General features: G+C 34.0%; 1 protein-coding gene across 1 annotated transcript in view; it reads left to right on the top strand.

Moving 5' to 3' along the window:
- LOC129746297 (protein apterous) overlaps positions 1-20,187 on the top strand; it is a 225,754-nt gene that overhangs the window by 181,913 nt on the left and 23,654 nt on the right. The window contains exons 5-6 of the mRNA XM_055739895.1: positions 3,359-3,532; positions 3,615-4,006. Of these exons, the coding sequence (XP_055595870.1) occupies positions 3,359-3,532; positions 3,615-4,006 (566 nt within the window). The remainder of the gene's footprint in view (positions 1-3,358; positions 3,533-3,614; positions 4,007-20,187) is intronic.

Genomic DNA, 20,187 nt, shown 5'->3' with positions numbered 1-20,187 from the left:
TTAATATAAAATTTAAAGCATGTTTTTCGACATCATATGCACCTTCAATATTTTGACAATAGTTTTCGAATCCGAATAAAGAGAAATTTTGATTTATTTTCGAATTCGAAGTTTTTAAACCTAATTCTTACACAAATTCAAAAATATTAAACTTCGAAACGGCGATCCAAAATTGAAGTCAGACTCAGATCTTTGTAAGTTCATATTTCAATTCTGATTCAAAACACAGATTTAAAAAAGATAAATAATTTTAATAATGAATTTAGATTTAACCTAAACTAATGAAATTAAAAAAAAAAGATTCATGCATGAGGGCTCTAAAACTTGGCTCATAAAATTCTGATCTGGAATAAGATTCGAAAATCGTATTTTTCGTGCATTTCAGAGATCGTATGAAAATTCAGATACAGATTCAAAGCGCAATTTTTAAATTTAGGTTCAGAATTCAGATTTAGAATACAGATTTTAAATTGAGAAAAAGGTTTAAATTGTAAATAAATTTTACAATCAACATGAATTGTCAAGGAATTCTAGAGATCATGAACTCAACACATTGCGGTCCAAATGCGAGATATCCCGTGTTTTAGATTGCTAACAGTGTGCTACAATTCGAAGAATAACTTGAATGGACTGAATTTGAGTGTTAAACTTTATTAGGCAAAATTGAACACAACATTTGCCGTGCCGTAATCATCTACAGCATCAAAGGATACGAAAATCACCCACAGGACTTTCATTATGGAATTGATTCTTTATGAATAATTTGCTGATTAACCCTTCGTTCCATAAAGTAAAAAATTTGCAACAATTAATGTATGGAAAAACGGAAAAATCTTATTTTATTTTAAATTTTTTTCTTGATGTACACATCATTTTGAACTGTTTAAAGTGATTTTTAGGTAAAAATAAAAAATCATGAAACGAAGGGTTAAGAAACATCTTCCATCCACCTAAAAAATCTGCACAAAATTTTATATTTTCCCAGTGTATTGTATAACATTATTAACACATTAAGGGCATCAAAATTTGGCATTTTATGTTTCAGAAACCAGTTTTTAAAGCCAAATTTCATAATTAAATAATAAATTTGGTTCAAGTTTACATCAAGTAAATTTGATCCAAAAACCTGATGTTTTTTATCTCATACTTTTTTTTGAAAATTTGATTTATCTTCATCAAAGTTTCAAATCTTTGAATTTGCAAAATAATTTGGAAGATTGAGCATGATAAAATTTATCTTTTCAACCGTTATTGGTGTTTTATTGTAATATTGGCTATTTTTCGGTCTAGGGATTCAAACAAACAACTTAGTTTTTGAAATGCCCGACGTTTCGACCATTTTTGATGGTCTTTCTCAACAGAACTGGAAGTTTATTACTTTTTAAACATTAGAATGAGCATTGTTAACATAATATGTAGTGTGTAGACTCACTTATCTGTCCGTTGTTATTGTCAATTTAGTTTTGTTTATTGTTTAGGAGTCCAGTGTTCGCTGCTCTTCTGTGAGAATATTGTCGTTAATTAACTTATCACTGTTATTTCACTAAATTTCTTACGAATTTAATCGGCGAATCGGTGGGCATTATTTGAATATGGAATAAGTTTGTTTTAAGAAAATGAAGATTCTCCTAAAAAAGCTTATCAACTTAGTTTGATGAACCAGTATCTTAAAAAAAATTCAAAGATTTTTACCATCAATCGAAGTGAATTTAGCTCACCTTTAAAAATTAGGACCAATTTTCTAAAGTTACGATTTAATACGAAAACTTTTTTTGTCAAAGTACTTAAAAATGAATGATCATGTAATCACTAACATAATTCGTTTTAATTTTTTTTTGGTATTCGTTAATTGTTGGGCAAAGAATCCTAGTTAAAAATCAGTCACCAACTCCCCCCCCCCCCCCCATGAGTCGGTTCTTCCTAAGGCCCTGATTGTACCGTTTTGTTTAGCTCAACCCAGCTCAACTTCACCTCGCTACGAGGTAAGTTTCAAGAAGGTGAATTTTACCTTTTCATTCAGCTTAATTCAGGTAAACTTTACCTCGCTGTGAGGTTAGTTTCACCTTGGTAGAAGTTACTATTTTGACTTTCACGAGCATTCACCATGCTATTTTGGCAAATTTTACCTTCTTATCATTTTTCGTGTATGTATCTCACTAGCTATAGCTTATTGCTTGCCTTCTCAGTGAGATATAGCCTTTTTCAGACTTTTTTCGTATAAGTAGAAATATTAGATAATTTTTTTTTAAATTAAATACTTTTTTAAATAAAAACTGAAACTTTTCGAAAAATATATATGACAGACGCTCTTTTTTTTATTGAAAGTAGCTTTAATGCACTTATCTTGCCAATGCAGTCACTTTTTACATTTTGAACCTTTTCCTGATTTTTTCATTGTTTCCTTTTGTCATTTTTAGAAGAAATTTTATCCCCGTATCTTGAACGTAGTTTTCTTGGATTTTAAGTGAACGTTTTATTTAATTTTTTATTTGAGACTTTTCAAACACTGATTGCTCATTCTAGCCCATTAAATTGTAGATCATCCAATATTCTCCAAATTTTACGGTTGACTCTTGATGTTCCACTACATACATACACACACATGTGGATCACTTCCGATTGTAACAATTTTCCCATATCGAATTCCCCAGAAGTCGTCGCTTGCTCAGCCGAGAGCAAGTAAGCAACATTGCTGGAATTCTCGCTTCAAGGAAAATTTATTGCCCAAACTGGTCTGTCAACTTTGGAATGGCTGGAGGAAAGCTCCTCGCTCCTTAAGATCACAAACAATGCGTACTCAAGCTGATCTGCCACCCATATTTCAAATGTCATCCGCGGTTTTGGGACCACAATTATTCATAACGACAAAGGTTTGAGAAAGGAAAAAATTCAACCTACAACTCATCTTAGCTGAACGTGCGGGTGGAGGAACGTGAATAACCCAAAGTATTCCCTCTAGCCAGAAAGTCAAGTTTGAGCAAGGGTAACGCCCCCTTTTTTGTGTCGTTTGTTTTGGCTTGTTACTGTCGAAAGATCAACAACGACATAAGAAGAAAAAAAGTCGTTTTGGAATCATCCGTCGTCGTTTTGTACCACGAATGTCACAATCCGGAACGGTTTGGAAAAACATCTTGAACATTTTAGGAATCGCCCGGTTACGGTCGTCCTCCCTAAGGAAGGAAGGGATCTCGGCCAGCCACTTGTTTTGCCGCTTAACCTCCAAAATCATATGAAGATTAATGACTTAGTTATTGCATTCTTGTCTGTTTTTTCTTCGTTTCGTCTTTCAGTTCGGTGCACGTTGCAGGCTGATTTTTTTTTAAATGTGGATTTTTTTCTTTCTTATTTTCCATTTCAGAGTGTTCGGCTCGAGACGATGTTCGAAATGTCTGGCGTCAATTAGTTCCTCCGAGTTAGTTATGCGAGCTCGACACCTAGTTTTCCACATACGGTGCTTTACGTGTGCGATTTGCAATACCCTGCTGAATAAGGGCGACCACTTTACGATACGGGACTCGGCGATTCTCTGCCGGTAAGAATGCAGAAGAAGAAATCTCCTTCCCAAAAACAACCTCAACTAAAATGAAACTCTTTACTTTTTGTCTTCAAAAAAGGTCCCACATCGATCTGCCGCTGGATCCGGCAACGGGGGCGCCACTTCCGGCAGCGATGGCCGCGGCAATGCAGTGTCAGTACCCGAGCCCGTACGGAAGTTCCCCGAGTGGAGCCCCGCTAAGCCCCAGTGATTCAACCGGAAGTAGTAGCCAAAACAAACATCCGTCGGCTGGCGGAGTTGGTCCTGGTGGAGTGGGTCCGGGTGGTGGTGGTGGACCTCCTCCGGGAGTTGTTGTTGGTCCGGGTTACTTTTCCCCACATCATCATCCGCACCACCCGCATCATCATCATCCGAGCGGCATCGTATCGGCCCTGCCTCAGCAACCGCGCCAAAAAGGGCGACCTCGGAAGCGGAAACCCAAGGACATCGAAGCGATGACCGCCAGCTTAGGTAAGTGAATGAGATTGTTGGTACAACTTTCTTCAAAATTCAGTTTAAAAAGTTGTTATGTAGAATTTTACGATTTTTTTAATTTTGATCTTGAAATGAAATTTTACTTCCCCTCGGATTACACTTTATTGAACTAGGGAAAGGGCACCCACCTCCGTCGTATCCCTTTGATTTATCTTTATTCATGAATTTTAGAGCCAAAAAATCACTTTCCTCTTTAATTGGCTATTTCACATAATAAACTTACGTTTTTGAAACTATTTCTATCACAAATTTGTCAATTTTAAACTATTGTATAAGATATTTGATTTTAGAATCACGAAATAAAATTTCTAACGAATTTCTAGGTCACTGAAAGATTTTTAAAAATTAATTCAAAAACTTTTCCAGTTTTTAAAGATTCTCTGAATGGCAATCAATAACGTTTCGAGGAAAAATTTTCAATTCCTGGACCGAAAATCTCGAGTTATATAGAATTTTTACGATGCATAGAAAAACAATGCAAAAAATTTCCGTTGGAGATCAAAACGAAAAGAAAATTTGGATGAATGAATCACTAAAATTTTTAAATTTCAATCCATGAGACTCTGGTTTAGATTTCAATACAAGTTTGGATAAAAAATTGAAGTTGGTAAAATTGATTTTTCAGTTAGGCTTCCGCTTTTCCAAATCCGAATTGCCGGGCCTTACGCTTAACCCCTGCCATCAGATTTTGTACAGCCACCTTGTCCACCTTCTTCGCCACAGAAAGCCAGTTTGCCTTGAACTGCTGCTCGTCCTTAGCAGTTTTTTGGTCTTCTTTAGGTTCCGCTTGACAATAGCCCAGTATTTCTCAATTGGGCGGAGCTCTGGCGTGTTGGGAGGGTTCTTGTCCTTGGGAACCACTTGCACGTTGTTGGCGGCGTACCACTCCATGGCCTTTTTTACCGCAATGGCAAGATGCCAAATCCGGCAAAAACAATACGGAACAACCGTGTTTCTTCAGGAAAGGCAGCAAACGTTTATTCAAACACTCTTTCACGTAAATTTCTTGGTTGACAGTCCCGGAAGCTATGAAAATGCTGCTTTTCAAGCTACAGGTACAGATGGCTTGCCAAACCAAATATTTCTTCGCGAACTTTGACAGTTTCATGTGCTTGAAAATATCTGCTACCTTTTACCCTTCCTTTTGCCGTATAAAACTCCTGTCCCGGAAGCTGCTTGTAGTCGGCTTTGACGTAGGTTTCGTCGTCCGCAGTCAAACTTCGTCAGCATCGTCGTGTACAGCCTCCGGGATCGCGCTTTGGCCGTCGTATTTTGTTTATCATCACGATTTGGAGTCACAACCTTCTTGTAATTCGATAGTCCGGCTCGTTTTTTGGCTCGATGCACGGTTGTGGACGATACACCCAGCTTATTTGCGGCATCTCAGAGAGAGAGGTTAGAGTTTCGCTTGAAACTACCGGCAACTCTCTTTGTCGTCTCAGCGGCTTCCGGTTTTCGATTTCCTTCCGATCCAGACTTCCTAGCTGTCGACAAACGTTCCCCAAACACTTTATTTACATTTATAACGGTTGATTTGGCAACTTATAGCGATTTTACCAACTTTGCGTGCGAGTAGCTCGGGTTTTCGCGATGCGCGAGCAAAATTTTGATACGCTGCTCTTCTTCCTTGGACGGCATTTTGACAACTGAAGAGTGAATTCCAAAATCAAAATACTAGGAACATTCTACACACACACACCTTCAAAATGAGGGGTGTCCAGGTTTTTTAAATCCAAAATTGAAAGAAATACGTCAATACGTTCACCGTGGTGAAATTGGCTAGCACGCCGTTGTACTGAAGTGAAGATTGCGGATTCAAGTCCTGCCAACACAGAAAAAAATTTTGAATTACGCTTCACTGAAAACTGCAACCTTTAAAATAAATCACCTGTAATTAACAAAACCTGTAATTTTTAATTGTTTTCCTTTAAAGTTAACGAAGATTCATTTATTATTACAGCAAATGTCCTGTAAAAAAGTTGTACACTAAAAATTAAGTGTCGCGTAGTCATGTTTTCGACCTGTAAAATTATGGTAAATGTCCTGCTCCTTTTTGTTACAGGACATTTGCGTAATTTTACAGGAAATAATTTTTGCTGTGAAGGAGCCATTGTATCTTTTTCGAAAAATTCTTTCTTAGATACTTCAAGTCTAATAATTTTCATCACCTTCGAAAACAAAATGTTAATTAAAGCTTCTTATTTTCTCCAGCTTATTTGAAGAGTGATTTTTTTTTTTTTTTAAATAAAGGGAAATCATAATAACAGGACAGGCCACAGTCATAAGCTCCAAGCATATTCGTCGGCCAGTCAGACAGGCGGTCAGCAAGTGTGAGCGAAACCATGTAAAATTGGTGTTCCGTGGGTCCTTTCAAGTTTGATGCAAATCTATTTTTGGAGAAGCCGTAAGAAGCCCTCAAGCTAAGTATTCACTATTTTATCTACTTCTGAAGTTTTAACAATTTAGATTACATACAGTCAAAGGGGCCGTTCACTAATTACGTAAGCACATAAGGGGGGTGGGGGGGGGGGGGGGTTTCACATTTGCTTACGATCTCTTACCAGGGAGGTAGGGGGGGTTTCCAAAAATCTTACGTAAGAAATGTTACATTAATAATACGTCACAGCCATTCGAAACTATATTACTCAGTTTTTTTCTCACTGCCTATTTATTGGTTATTTGTGGCGTTATGTTATTTATCTTTTAATGTCTTTTAATTTTTAAAAAGTAATTGCTAGTTCTATAAAACTTATAGAGATCCAAGTCGAACCCTTATGCCATCAAAACACTAAATCACATTAATAAAACAGATCGTCACTTTTTGCGATTCGTCATAACAATCTTTTTAATTGAGAAATGTATAGAAAAAAAAAAGGAAAGTGGCGCGTTGTGACACCACTATTTGAATCCATCGTATTTCGAAAACGACTTCATCAACAAAAAATCTCCAAAAGTCAATATGAGGCGTTTAAGATAATTCATTTCTAGACAGTTTTTCAGTAATAGACACTACCAACTCTAAATTTTACAAACGATTAACCAAAAAATCCAAAAACTTTATCGCTCACCACTGAAATGAGTCTGAGCTTTATGTTTAGTTGACAGCGTAATTGTCGTTAAACATTTTTGCAACAATTTTTCTCGTTTAGAATGATTTTTTTTATAGATTCTTCTGATTTTCAGGTCAAAAACATTACAATTTTTATGGTACCTTGTGCTAACCTGATCTTTAGCTCTTTTTTTAATCGGAATTTAGATTTTATATTGATTATTCGATTGTGGAAATTTATTGAAGTTTATTGTTACCCCTAACATACTATATCTAAAATGATGGTATTTAAAATCGTTTATGAAATTTCATCTGTTGTTTTGTATAAATTGTGCTTTTCAAATGCAACTTTTAAGTTTAACTTAAAAAGTGTTATGCTTTGAAGCATGGATGTCACATTTTTAATATTTTCAAGCTATTTTAGAAAAAAAAAACGTGTCAATTTCTCAAACAATAAAAAAAGTAAGATCTTACATGGGGGGAGGGGGGGTTTTAAAAAATCTTACTTTTTCTTACCAGGGGGGGGAGGGAGGGTTGAAAATTTCCAAAATCATGCTTACGTAATTAGTGAACGGCCCCAAATCAGATTTCTTACTTCTATTATCAGATGAGTTAATATTTGAATTCATTTAGTTCATTTCCAAAGGAGTTGTTTTGAGTTTTAATCGAGAACTTGGTTGAAAATATTCATTTTTTCTCACATTTAGATCAATTTTCAATCAGCTCCTAAATAATTGTTCTATGAATGAATTTTCAAAGTCCTTACCTAAGCAACTATTTTTATGAAATATCCCATCTAAAATTTTCAAATGTGTTTCTTAACAGTGATATGCTATGGAATATAGAAGTTTTTAAAGGATTCAGCACGTTTTATTGAACATATGTATGTTCAGAATTTTTTGAGCATATAAATTGGAGTACATGTAAATTAGGATGGTTAGAACAAATGCAAGTTACGGTTAGAAAATTGTGCCCTGTACGTTTACAGAATATTAAGAGAATATTTGTATGAACGGTAGTTTTTCAGAACATTGTAACTCAAGTTTCCATACAATAAAACATAGGTTAAATGATAATTCTTGATTCTGAATCTGATAACGACCTCATTTGAGAAAATTTTGATAATACCATAACTTAGGATTTTCTTTTAAAACCGCTTAAAATCCATACAATCGTCAAAAGTGATTCCATATGTTATCCTTTTACCCACACTCCTGAACGAAAATTTTTGCTAGGATGCAAAGGTGACCTCGGTCACAAAGCGCAATTTTATATCCTTCATACCTATCTCTGTTTTTCATAACTATCTTTTGACTACTAGGACGTGACCAGCGCCATTATTGATGTTCAAAGATAGTTCATCAGTTTTGTACATTGAGAATGAGCTTCTAATTTCAAGAACCATTCTTTTGACCCTTGTTCAAAATTGGTGGCCTCGGTCAATCACGAAGTAGCAACCATTGGCGATGTGGAAAACGTTCTACTGAGTCACGGCTGAAATAATGAAATTCTAAATTTTTCTATTAAAATAAAGAAATGCAATGATCATCTAAATAGAGTAAATTAACTTAAGTGTATGAAATATCTATGTGTATCAATATTTCGTACAAATTTTCAATGAAAATAGTTTCGAGATCAATGATTTATATTGGATGTGAGTAGTCAATCAAGCTAAGCTAAGCTTATTTGAAAGAAAAGTGGATAAACAGGTGTTAGTGCTCCAATATTAGAAAATTTGATAGGTGTTAAAATTTTAGGCTACAGCACCCATTCATCAACATGTCCTCTAGCCTAAAATTTCATCACCTATCAAGCTTTCTCCTATTGGCGCACTAATGCCTTCTGTAAAAAATAAAATTCTCTCTAGTTTTTCATTACGCTGAGAATGTCCCTTAAAATAAGAATCATGTAAATCACGAATTGCGACTAGTTCTCATCCGAACTTTGCAGTTATCCTACGCGGTTGATCCGTTCGAAGTAAGCTAATGCTAATTCCATGAACCACAACCGCAAAATTGTGAATTTATTCCTGAAGAGTGTGGATTAAATTCGGACAGTTTCGGTGTTCTTGTAGCACGGAAGTAGGGACCTGGTACGACAATGAATGAACTTGAATGTGAAAAATAAATCATTAATAAGCTCAAAAGTACGTAATGCATCAATTTATTTCCTGCAGAGTGTCGTAAAACAACATTTGAAAGATAGTTCAATTGATAAATGCCAGTTTTTAAACCTACATGGAAGGCAATTCTTAATAAAAAATGAAAACAGCTTCCTTAAGCCGTTGTCTCAGGCGCCTCTACCTTATTTCATCCTACCTTCCACGCAAATCATATGTGGATTCGAAAAGTTAAAATTTTCAAAAAAGGTTCATGTGGCAACGCTGCTTCCGAATGACCACATGCAGGGATGCCAATGTGCCTGATTTTTCACGATTTGCCGAGTTTTCGTGGTTCAGTCTGACAACCTTATAAGCCATTGAACTTCCCTGATTTTTGAAAATATGCCTGATTTTTGCGAATGTGATGAAAATTGGGTAGTAAGTAACTGGATAAGGTACCATCGCTGAAGTGAAAAAGAGAAATTGTGGCTGAATCAAAGCAATTAAAAGATTCCCTTTAATTCTTATTTAAAAAAGGGAATAAAGGGATTCTTGCGATTGCATTGATTCAGAAGAATAATTCAACGAAGTAGGCTCACAAACACATATTAAAGTGAAAATGTGGAGCGATGAATAAAAAAAAAGTCATTACTTCGAGCAAAATTTCCGTTACTTAACGTAACCTGATTTTGCCTAATTTTTATTTCATCAGTTCCCTGATTTTTGAAAAAAAATTGGCAACCCTGACCACATGTGTTGGATTTTATTTGTCACCCAATTTTTAGAGCATTTCCAGTGCCAAAACACGTCACAACACAGGGCAAGTTTACAGAACAGTTCCGAAAGTAAGGCCTAGCCCACACTAGGCAACCTGAACTGCGATTTTTGTTATGAGACGACCTTTTTTTCTATTGCTGTTATTGTTGATGTTTTTGGAAACCTGATACAGTCTCAGTGTTTCCCAAATAAAATGGGAGACGCTGATCCCGTCTCGAGGCAACCTGTCTCCTAGTGTGAACTAGCCTCAACATTTGTATCAGATGTAAACAAACAACTGTCAAAACTAAGGGGTTCAACGATGAGAAGGCACAGTAAAATTTTTGTTATTAAAATAGGTTCATTTATGTTATACCCCAATAGGGCTCATCATCTTTTTTTGTTTATCTTTAAAACAAACCGATGATTATTAAATGGCAAAATGGTATACAAAAATTGATAGGTATATGAATAGTGTGACTACTGCCTAAAAAAGATTTAAGCGTTTGGGACAAGCTAAATATTGGACAAAAACCGAAACCTCTTTAGATTATAATGAATGATGATTTTTTCGAAACTCTAGTTCTCTTCTCAAAATTTTTCCTTCCCCGGAAGCTTCTACAGTGGAATAAGAACAGGTTGCTCGATTCTACTTTCGGAAAACAGTTTTATGTACTTTAACACCGACCCGTTAGCCCGTCTTCGTCTTCGTTTGAACTTTGGAAAAGCACCTTACACACAAGCCGGGGCGGCACGACCAATGAAGCAGTTGAGAGGTCATAAAAGTGCCCAAAAACAATAAAATCAAAACAACCAAACCGAGTTCTCTATTGACCGAGCCCTTTTTGCCCCTCTCGAGCCCGAGACTCAAAGATGCGCTTCGCGCTACGGAAGTTTTCTGTATTTTTCTGTATTGTTGATTCTATAAATTTCATGACAGGACTCAATCCAAACGTTCTTCGGACAGTTCCTCGGCAGTTGCATTTAGGTAGTTGTCCGATTTCTCGGAAAGTCTGCGTCTCCCGGTTTATTGCACACTGTTATTTGGGTGATGAATTCTTCGAATGGAAACGACACAAAACGTTCGACCGAAAAAAAATCTCCCAAGTCATCGACATCGAATTGATGCTGCGTATTTTTCGAAGGTGGATGCTGGACCCCGCCTTGCCTCGGGGTTGACGAATGTGCAGTTCGATTGTTTTTTCTTTATCATTTCGATCTTCCAACCTTTTGATTTGGGCTGATTGTAGGGTTTGGTGTGCCGGAAACCATCATCGTATAGGAATTGTGTCACTAGGTTCGGTTCAGAATAAAAAGTTAATTCAAGTTTTCTCGACGGTGTCATCAATTTGGGAAGAATTCATTTCAAAATTACTGTACAAAACCTTCAATCAAGTATTGTGTTGAAAAAACTATAAAATTCACCGTTGGAGTTTCTTAAAATGCCTGGCTATACATTAGAAAATGTGGACAGTTTACCAACCTGTTCATTTCTAACCTAAAACGTTCATTCGTTTCTTGATTAGTTGTCTCCAACTGTAAGGTGAAAAAAAAAATCATCTAAAGTTTGAAACATAGGGCATCCTAAAAGACGACAACATTTTCCAGCAGTTCCGTGTCGTCCAAAACAACTTCCACCTTTTTAAAACCGTCATAAAACCGTTGACCGGATGTATCATCATCAACCATCAGCAAAACATCAACATCACTTATCGTTATTTTACGAGCTGCGCAAGGCCCTTTGAATGTTTTTTTCGGTATGTTTTAGAAGCACCTCTCCCCAGATCGTCTCAAAGCGGGGAAAACACCTGAAAAAATCCCCCACCCTCTCTCTTTCTAGGGGAGTCTATCAAAAAAGATCGTTTGATCTTGACGCGTTTTGCGTATACTTGAACGCAACGCGGATCGTTTTTTTTTTCATATCAACAGCATCCATTCAGTGTCTGACTCTTTTTTTTTCTTCCGTCGGACAACACAGTACCTACTTTCGTTGATTTTTGAAGTTCAAGAAGCCGGTGTTTTATAGCCTTCGACCTGTGGGTTGTTGGCGTTTTCCCTTCAAACTCCTCTTCCCCGCCATTCTTTTTTGGTTGTTGACCAAACCGTTTATGATCCTCAACACAAAAGCATTCCCACGGTGAAGAGTCCGCGGTTATCTTCTGGTCGATCTGGAGAAGGTTTGACTTTGAGGAGTAAAAATAGGTCCGGTTTGATCTAGTCGCTAGGAATAGTCAAGAGTATTTGACTAGCTACAGATATACCTAGACCCGAAAAATACACCCGCTGAAACCTAGCATTAGTCGGGAGTCGATGTCTGAAGGACGACGTTTTGGATACCGCCCTCCAAATTGAGTCATACTTTTTGACGGCTGAATTCGGTAGCTGTTTCGGCGTTGTCTATTGGATCGTCGGGAAAGAAGGAATAAGGCCTTGGATAATGATTACTTATATCAATCAAGAGTCACTGAATGGCGCCTAACACCTTCTGTTAGGAAAATGAAAGGCAAGAGGCGATAGAAAAATGCCCTTGAAAAAAGATTTCTGCTTAAGATTTCAGAAAATTTTAAAAAAAATCGAATAAAAAATTTAAATAATCAAAACCTAAAAAAATCATTTCACCTTATTGAAATCCGAATTTTCTTTTTATTTTCATTCAGCCATTTGTATTTTTTTTTTCAATCATTCGTACATGAACCGCAGATTTCAAAGATGCCATCAGCAACATTTGTGCAGTAAAACAAAAACGAACAAAAATAGGGAAATTTCAACAATCGCTTTTTCCGGACAATTTTTGATCTACTTATTGGCATGATTTGGCGTCTGGATTTTTTATTCAGTTTTCGTCTGATTTCTAAGACAAAAAATTATCAGTGAGTTAAGATTTCTAGAAAAATATCTTATTCAATTGAGGCTTCTAATGAAGCTTATTGAAACTTCTACAGAATAAAAATGATTAAATATAGCGAGAGCGCGTTCATAAATTTGATACATTTTATTCAGACTTTTTGTCATAAAAAGTGTTGTTTATTCTTCCTTATAAAGGCATCTGTACAGTTGTTCAAGGCCGTGCAAACGAAAGAGGGGGGAAGGGGTTAATGTTAAACCCCCCTTCCCCCCTTCGAAGATTGTTCCAAAGTAAAGTGTTCAATTCAAGAAATGAATTTACTGTAGTACCGTGAAATAACTTGATCCCGAAAGGTGTTTAAAAATATAAACAAACATAAGTGTAAACCAGAAGTTTTGTTCGCCTCCGGCCTGTTGGTCAATTCATGATAACGTATAATTCTCTTTTATGGTGACAGTTTGCACTTTGCAGGACAGTTTGTGTCCTGAACGAGAAATTTTGTGCGGCGAAATTTTGTTTGTTTATCTGCACGGTCAAGAAATGGAATTTAAGTTTCAGTTTTAGGACAGCAAAATCCCAAGTTCCATTTTTTTAAATCAATTTAGCGCATTTTCTTAACGGTTATCTAAATGGGAATGAACAAAAAGTTGAAAATTCTTTAAGTGTTCAAAAAGTTAGATTATTGAAATGTTTCATCATTTTTCCAACTTCCTTTTTCATAATTTTTCTTCTGGAACGATCCACTTTGCAATGGATATTATGTTTCAGCGCTTCTAATTGAAAAAAGTAAAATGTGCAGAATCAAATATCCGGAAGCTTCTTTCGGAATAGCTATTCCGGGACAGGAGAATCCAATATAGAGAATTCTCAGGTGAACGAACTTAAAGAAAGGGCTGAACTATTCTAAATTTTTACGATATGATATTTCCGAGGATTACAAAATACGTAGGATTTTTTAAATGTTATGTTTAAATACATTCGTTCCAATATTTCTGTTTTAATGTGGATTTTCAAACAAAATGATTGATTTTTCATTATTTGATACTAAAAACATCTCGTTTCTTAATAACTTTTTCTTTTCTAAAGTTTTTTTTTATCCCAAAATTGCGCTGAGAAATATTGCTAGACATGTGTGAATAAAAATTAAATGAAGACCCAAATGTGTGCTTTGTTAACTCAGCGTGTAAAATTGGAACTGCGAAGTGTCAAAAACAGTGACGTCAGCCAGTGCATAAATCGACTCATATCACTCTATGCCAAAGACATTTCATTCTACGACACCAGTTATAGGTCGATTCACGCCCTGCCTGCCATCACTGTTTTTGGCACCTCGAAATTCCTGTTTTTATTCCTTATTTTCCAACTTTACACTCTGAGGAAGCAAAGCAAACATTTGGGTCCCCATTTAATTCTCATTCACACGTTTTCAGCAATAAGTTCTCAGCTCAATTTTAGGATTCAAAAAAAAAAAAAAAATTAATAATGGAAAAAAGTTGTTAATAAATTAGATATTTTTTGTGTCATATAATGAAATATCAATCATTTGGTTTGTTAATCCAGCTAAAACAGAATTATTGGAGTGACGGATTCACATTTGAACATGCGATGAGAATTTTTAGTTTCAAAAAGAAGCGCTGCTCCAGAATATTTAATGCAAAGTGGGTTGGTTCAGAAGAAATATGTTGAAAAAGAGTTTTAAAATCACGTTAAAACATTTTAATAAAAACTGTTCTTTTCAAATTTCTTAAGAATTTTCAACTTTCTGTACATTCCTGGAGAGATTCCAAACCAGAACCCGAAAATTGCGCTAAATTTAGTACACAAAATGGGACTTAGTTTTTTGCTATCCTTAAACTGAGTTTTCAGTTAAATTTCATGACCGTGCAGCTACACGAAAAATTTTTCCGCACCCCGTTTCTCGTTCGTAAAATTTTGTAAACAGAACGTGTGAACTGTCACCACAAAGGAGAATAACGTAATCGTCCCATATGACGTAAACCTTTTGCATTGAAACGCAAATATTTACACACAAAAACCCTACCTCGTCTTTAGAATTGGTTTTTATTAGGAAGTGTCCTATCCAATCAAAAGAATAAATATTGTCCTTTTTTCCATAAAAAAAAATTAAAAAGTTCATCCTTCACTTTATTTCTAATCACTACAGAAATAAAACCAAATCGTAAATATCATTACAAATTTTTAGCTGATATGAAATATGCTTTCTTTTTTATTCTGTTTTTCTTGTTCTTCTCATTGCTCAACTCCGCATTGAAAAGGGTTTTGATAAATTACACAAGATCACATAATCAACATTTTTCTAAAGTGCAATGAATTCAAGAACTTATTTTGGTTAATTCTAAAACTTCTGAAGATCTGTAGAATCATTCAAGAAAGTTTTGTACTTTTCTGACAAAAAGTCAGATTTTTTTTCAACTTTCCCCAAAACCGCAAGTAATTTTGACTTCTGCCAAAAAAATTTAAGAAATTTTCATATGATTAATTTTTCCAATTCTGTTAAATAATAGATTTTAAACGAATTCTTAAAGAAGCGTTAACTAAATTGAATAAGATAATTTGTTAAATGAAATAAAACTTTTTTTAAATTAATTTCAGTACTATCAGAAATATTTTTCTGTTTAAATTTTTAAGTACTGTAAAACTTAATTTGCTTAGATCATTCATCATCACCATCATTAAAATATTATTATCAAATTCAATAAAACAAAACAAACAAACTCAGATTCAGTTTTTTTTATCTTTTATATAGATTTATTAGTTTATCGGTAATAAATTACAAATTGATTATAATTGATTATTTTCAAACTTATAAACTCCATATCACAAAACGAAAAGTGATTTACAAAGTCTGATAAAAGATTCGAGCTCAGCACGCCAAAATCTATCAAATCAATCATTACAACATATAGGCACCAAAATTCAGTCTCTTTAATTATCAATTAAATTCTAAAGATAAATTTTGAAAATGATAAGACGTTTTAATTTAACTTTTTTTTTCTAAAATGTTACAAACTTTTCTTTTACATCTTCACATTATATTTAAATTTATGATATAATTTATCGGTGAATGAAACTATAGGCTGCTAAAATGTTAGAAGAAATTAATGAATATCGAAATTTGAGTCGAAGCATTTCCATCACATTTTATGAATTTGTTCCTCATGGAATAAACTTTCATTTTCATAATCTTGTTTTTCAATTCTGAATTTTTGTGTTATTCCTACCTGGAAGATTTTTATAGTTTTATTTTAAAAACCTTTGTTTTTTTGTTTTTGTCCATTCCAGGATCCAATATTTCAATTGACAGCGACAAAATATTGAGAGATGGAAATTTTTAATTTTATCAGCGCATTCAAGAGCCACAATCTAGACTCAAAACAAATGCAAAAACATTTATGACCCATCCCAAGTTTAGAATTCTGCAACAGTTTTTCAAAAATTTCTCACATGTTCAAATAAATTCGGTTCTGAATATTAAATTCTGAATGGCATTTAACTCATTTCAGAGGTTCTGGTTCCACTATCCCATACCCAAAATTGAATTTTTACTTACATATTTCGGATTTTGTATCCAGTTTAGGATTATCGATTCAGAGAAGCTGCTTCGATTGCAGTTTGATTTATATTTTACGAGAATAATATGCATTTTTTATATTTTGATAACAATTTTCTTTTAATGGATTGATTTTCGGCTTTCAGTCTCAAGTTTTTAAACTTAATTTTTGTAAAAAATTCTAATGTAGCAAAGCCTTAAACTGCGATGCATAATTGAAAATTCTGAATCAGAATGATCATTGGAAATTCATTTTTTAATTCAGATTAAAAATAAATACATTATTTAAATAAATAATTAAGATTAAAACCCACAGCTACAGAATTCAAATGAAAGATTCATGAATGAGGGCCCTGAAACATGGCTTTTAAAATCCTGATCTGAAATTAAGATTAGGAAATGTTTGTACATTTCAGTAATCGTATTGCAATTCGGAAACACATTAAAAATTCTTAAATTCAATTATAGTGCAGAATTCAGATTCAGAATGCAGGTTCAAAGTTCAAGTTTCAAGTTTTAAAATAAAGATAAAAATATCGAATTGACAATTTCGTTGAGGAATCCAAGATATCACAAACTTAAGAATTAGTTTGTTTATTGAATTTAGAAACTTGAAATTTGTACTCAAAGTTAGTTTGTACTCTTTGTACACACAAATTAGCTAAAAATCACAAACATAATGAAGTTGAGAAGTTTTGTTTTATGCAAAAAAATTTATTTTTTATTTAAAAAAAATGTCTTCCACAGAATTATCATAATAGTTACAGTAGTTTTTAGATTTTATCACGGTCAAAAATATTTCACCGTGAATATGGCAAAATCGTGGATTTGGCGAAGCTAAAAATTGAAGTGGAAAAAAGTATTTTTATTGTCTTCAATCAATAATTAATAATGTTTTCAGTAGTGGAAACCTTTTGTATTATACAAATTTTATCATAAGATGTAATTATCAAAGATAACTAAACACGAAGGATCGATTTCAGTTCAAATTATTCTTCTCTTTAGCAATTTTTAGATTTTTTCTTGAAATAAAACCATGTACCTAGAATATCAATTTGATGGTCTTCATCTTATAAAAGTGAATTATTTTGTTTTTGTGGAAATTTAACAGTCGATATCTCTTATGTCAATTTTGAAAAAGAGTTTTTTTCTGAAAATTTCTTATTCCAATATTTTAATCTTCACACCTTTGATTAACTAAAAAGTTTACCTTTTCAAAAAATATTTTGAACTGCTCAACTCAGGCTTTTGAAGTGTGTTTTTCGAAATTTGCTTTATGGGCAGATAATCCATTGTTTTTTATATGTAGAAAACAGAAATCTTTGTCAATTTTAAATATTTTGAGGCAAAGCTAGCAGAATTTCATTTTAATCTTGCAATATTATAAATTCAGAAAATGCTAAAGGTTGTCCAGTTAGAATTGCGCACGCCACCCCGTCTAAAAAAAAACAAATTTAACAAAGAAATCAGAGACACATCTCTTTTCAAAAACGCTTAAATTCATCCACATCTTCATATGATTCGCATAACCAAAAAAGTTTACTAATTCAGAGCGGCTGACCAAGCACAAATAACAACACTAGCATTGGCTTGACGTTAAAATACTTAAGTCGATTATTACAAGTGTTTTAAAACCCAAATGTCGATTTTAAACACTATACAACTTAAGTAAGCAATTCAATGGCATTTTCATGTTATTGAATACCTATATATCTACCATAGCAAAAACCATGAAATATATCATGAACAAAGACGCTCTACGATTTTAAATGAAAATTAGGGTCCTGGAAATGGTTTCTGAATGATATCTAAAAAAGCGTGATAAAATCGAGCGTGGATTTGGCGAGTATTGATAAAATCGAACAGTGATAAAATCGAAAAAAAAAACTAATATGATATTTGCCGATAAAGAGTGAAAAGAAACATTTTAGCATCTTCATCTAAATCATTGCACAAAATTCTTAATTTTTGCGGTGTATTTTTTAATATAATTTATACTGAAGTATATTGAAAAGCCAAACTTCAATCTTAAATCATAAATCGGGTTCAAGTTTGTAAGAAGCAGATTTGAACCAAAAAATATGAATCTCTTACTTTTATTCTTGAAATTTGATTTATTTTCATCGATATGGTTAAGATCTTAGAGCTTTCTCAAGAGTTTGGATGATGGAGTATATTTTATTTGAGCATAGATTGATTTTTTTAAAGGGATTTGAAGGCTTTCCTAAAATACTTATTTTAAACTTAAATCAAATAAGCCTAACCTAACAGACTCTTGAACAAATTGAACCATTTTTACCATCGATGAAAGTGAATTCCATATTTTGTTACCAATAGGGGAGATGAGGGCATAACGAGCACCCAGGGCATAATAAGCACTCCTTTTTTCTACATAAGTACGTATTTTCTTTAACAAATTTTCATAAGGACTTGTTCCGTACTATCTATAGTATTAATTTTTCACCAAAAAAGAAATATCCTTTTCATCTTTACTGAAACATTATATAATAACCAGCTAAGTTCTCAAGTGACGAAAATATTATAATTTTTTAGCACCACTAAATAAGTTTTTATGACCTTTAAATCATCTTGATCTGAAATGTACGCACTGCAACATGATCTACACATTGTTTCTCAATTTTCACCATCATAAAATTTTTGATTATTCACTTTAATCAATTTTAAAACGCGTTTTTACTTTAATTTGTTCACTGGAGGCGAACAGAGCACTATCAATGAAGGCATAATGAGCGTTTTCTGCCGGGGAATCTAGCAGCGAATTCAACTCGATGAAGTGAGGTGAATAATAGAGCTACAGCTTGGTTTGTTTCGTTTGTCGATTTGGCCTATTGGTAAGGTGTCGAAGAGGTAATCTCGAGACTCGAGTTCGATTCCTATTCGAGGGGATTTTTTTTGCACATACCATTCATGATTGATTTTTTTTATTGTTACATTAAATATACGGCTAATAGCATCAAAGCATCATCCGTCAAACAAAACACCAGAAACATAATGTATGAGCATGTGTTAATTCTTAGAATTCTACCAACATACCTAGATTATTTTGTTATTGCTTTGTTTGATGACTCTACGCCTCACCGTTTAGTGCAATCATGATCATGAATGATAAATGAATAAAAAAATCACCTCTACCAGGAATCGAACTCGAGCCTACTGATTACCTCTCCGACATCTAACCAATAGGCCAAATCGTCAGACGATTCAAGTTAAGCTGTAGCTCTATTACTCAGTTGACTTCATCGAGTCGAATTCGCTGCTAGATTCCCCGGCAGAAAACGCTCATTATGCCTTCATTAATGGTGCTCATATTGCCTCGGGGGGTTTCTCATTATGCGTCTACAGTGACTGGTTTTCAGCTTTCTGCAAAAAATTTTAAAATGCATTTTTAAACGTTTTTATCCAATTTTTTCAAGTTTCATCCAATTAGGCAATAGACTATTTGAGTGTCTGAACACGAAACAATGATGTAATTCACATATTACAGCTGTTCTCTATGGTTTAATAAGCATTTTCCTTAAGGTGGCCATTATGCCCTCATCTCCCCTACTGTAGTTTTCTACAGAGTTTTCAATAATATGAATACATTTATCAATGCTTTTTATATATAGGATGTAAATGCTGATTTTCACAAAATAAGTTTGCTTTGTAGAACTGTGTTATGTACGACATTATATGAGATTTAAATGGTTTTATTAAAATTTTAAAAAATCTACGATTATTGACATTGACATCATGAATTGGTCACTTCATTTCTGTTTAAGTATAGGCTTTTGGCTTGACATTCATCCACTTGATCCGAATCCTTGAATCAAAC

This window comes from Uranotaenia lowii, chromosome 2 (assembly GCF_029784155.1).
Source record: "Uranotaenia lowii strain MFRU-FL chromosome 2, ASM2978415v1, whole genome shotgun sequence".
Lineage (NCBI taxonomy): Eukaryota > Metazoa > Arthropoda > Insecta > Diptera > Culicidae > Uranotaenia > Uranotaenia lowii.
This window is presented reverse-complemented; position numbering and strand designations above follow the sequence as displayed.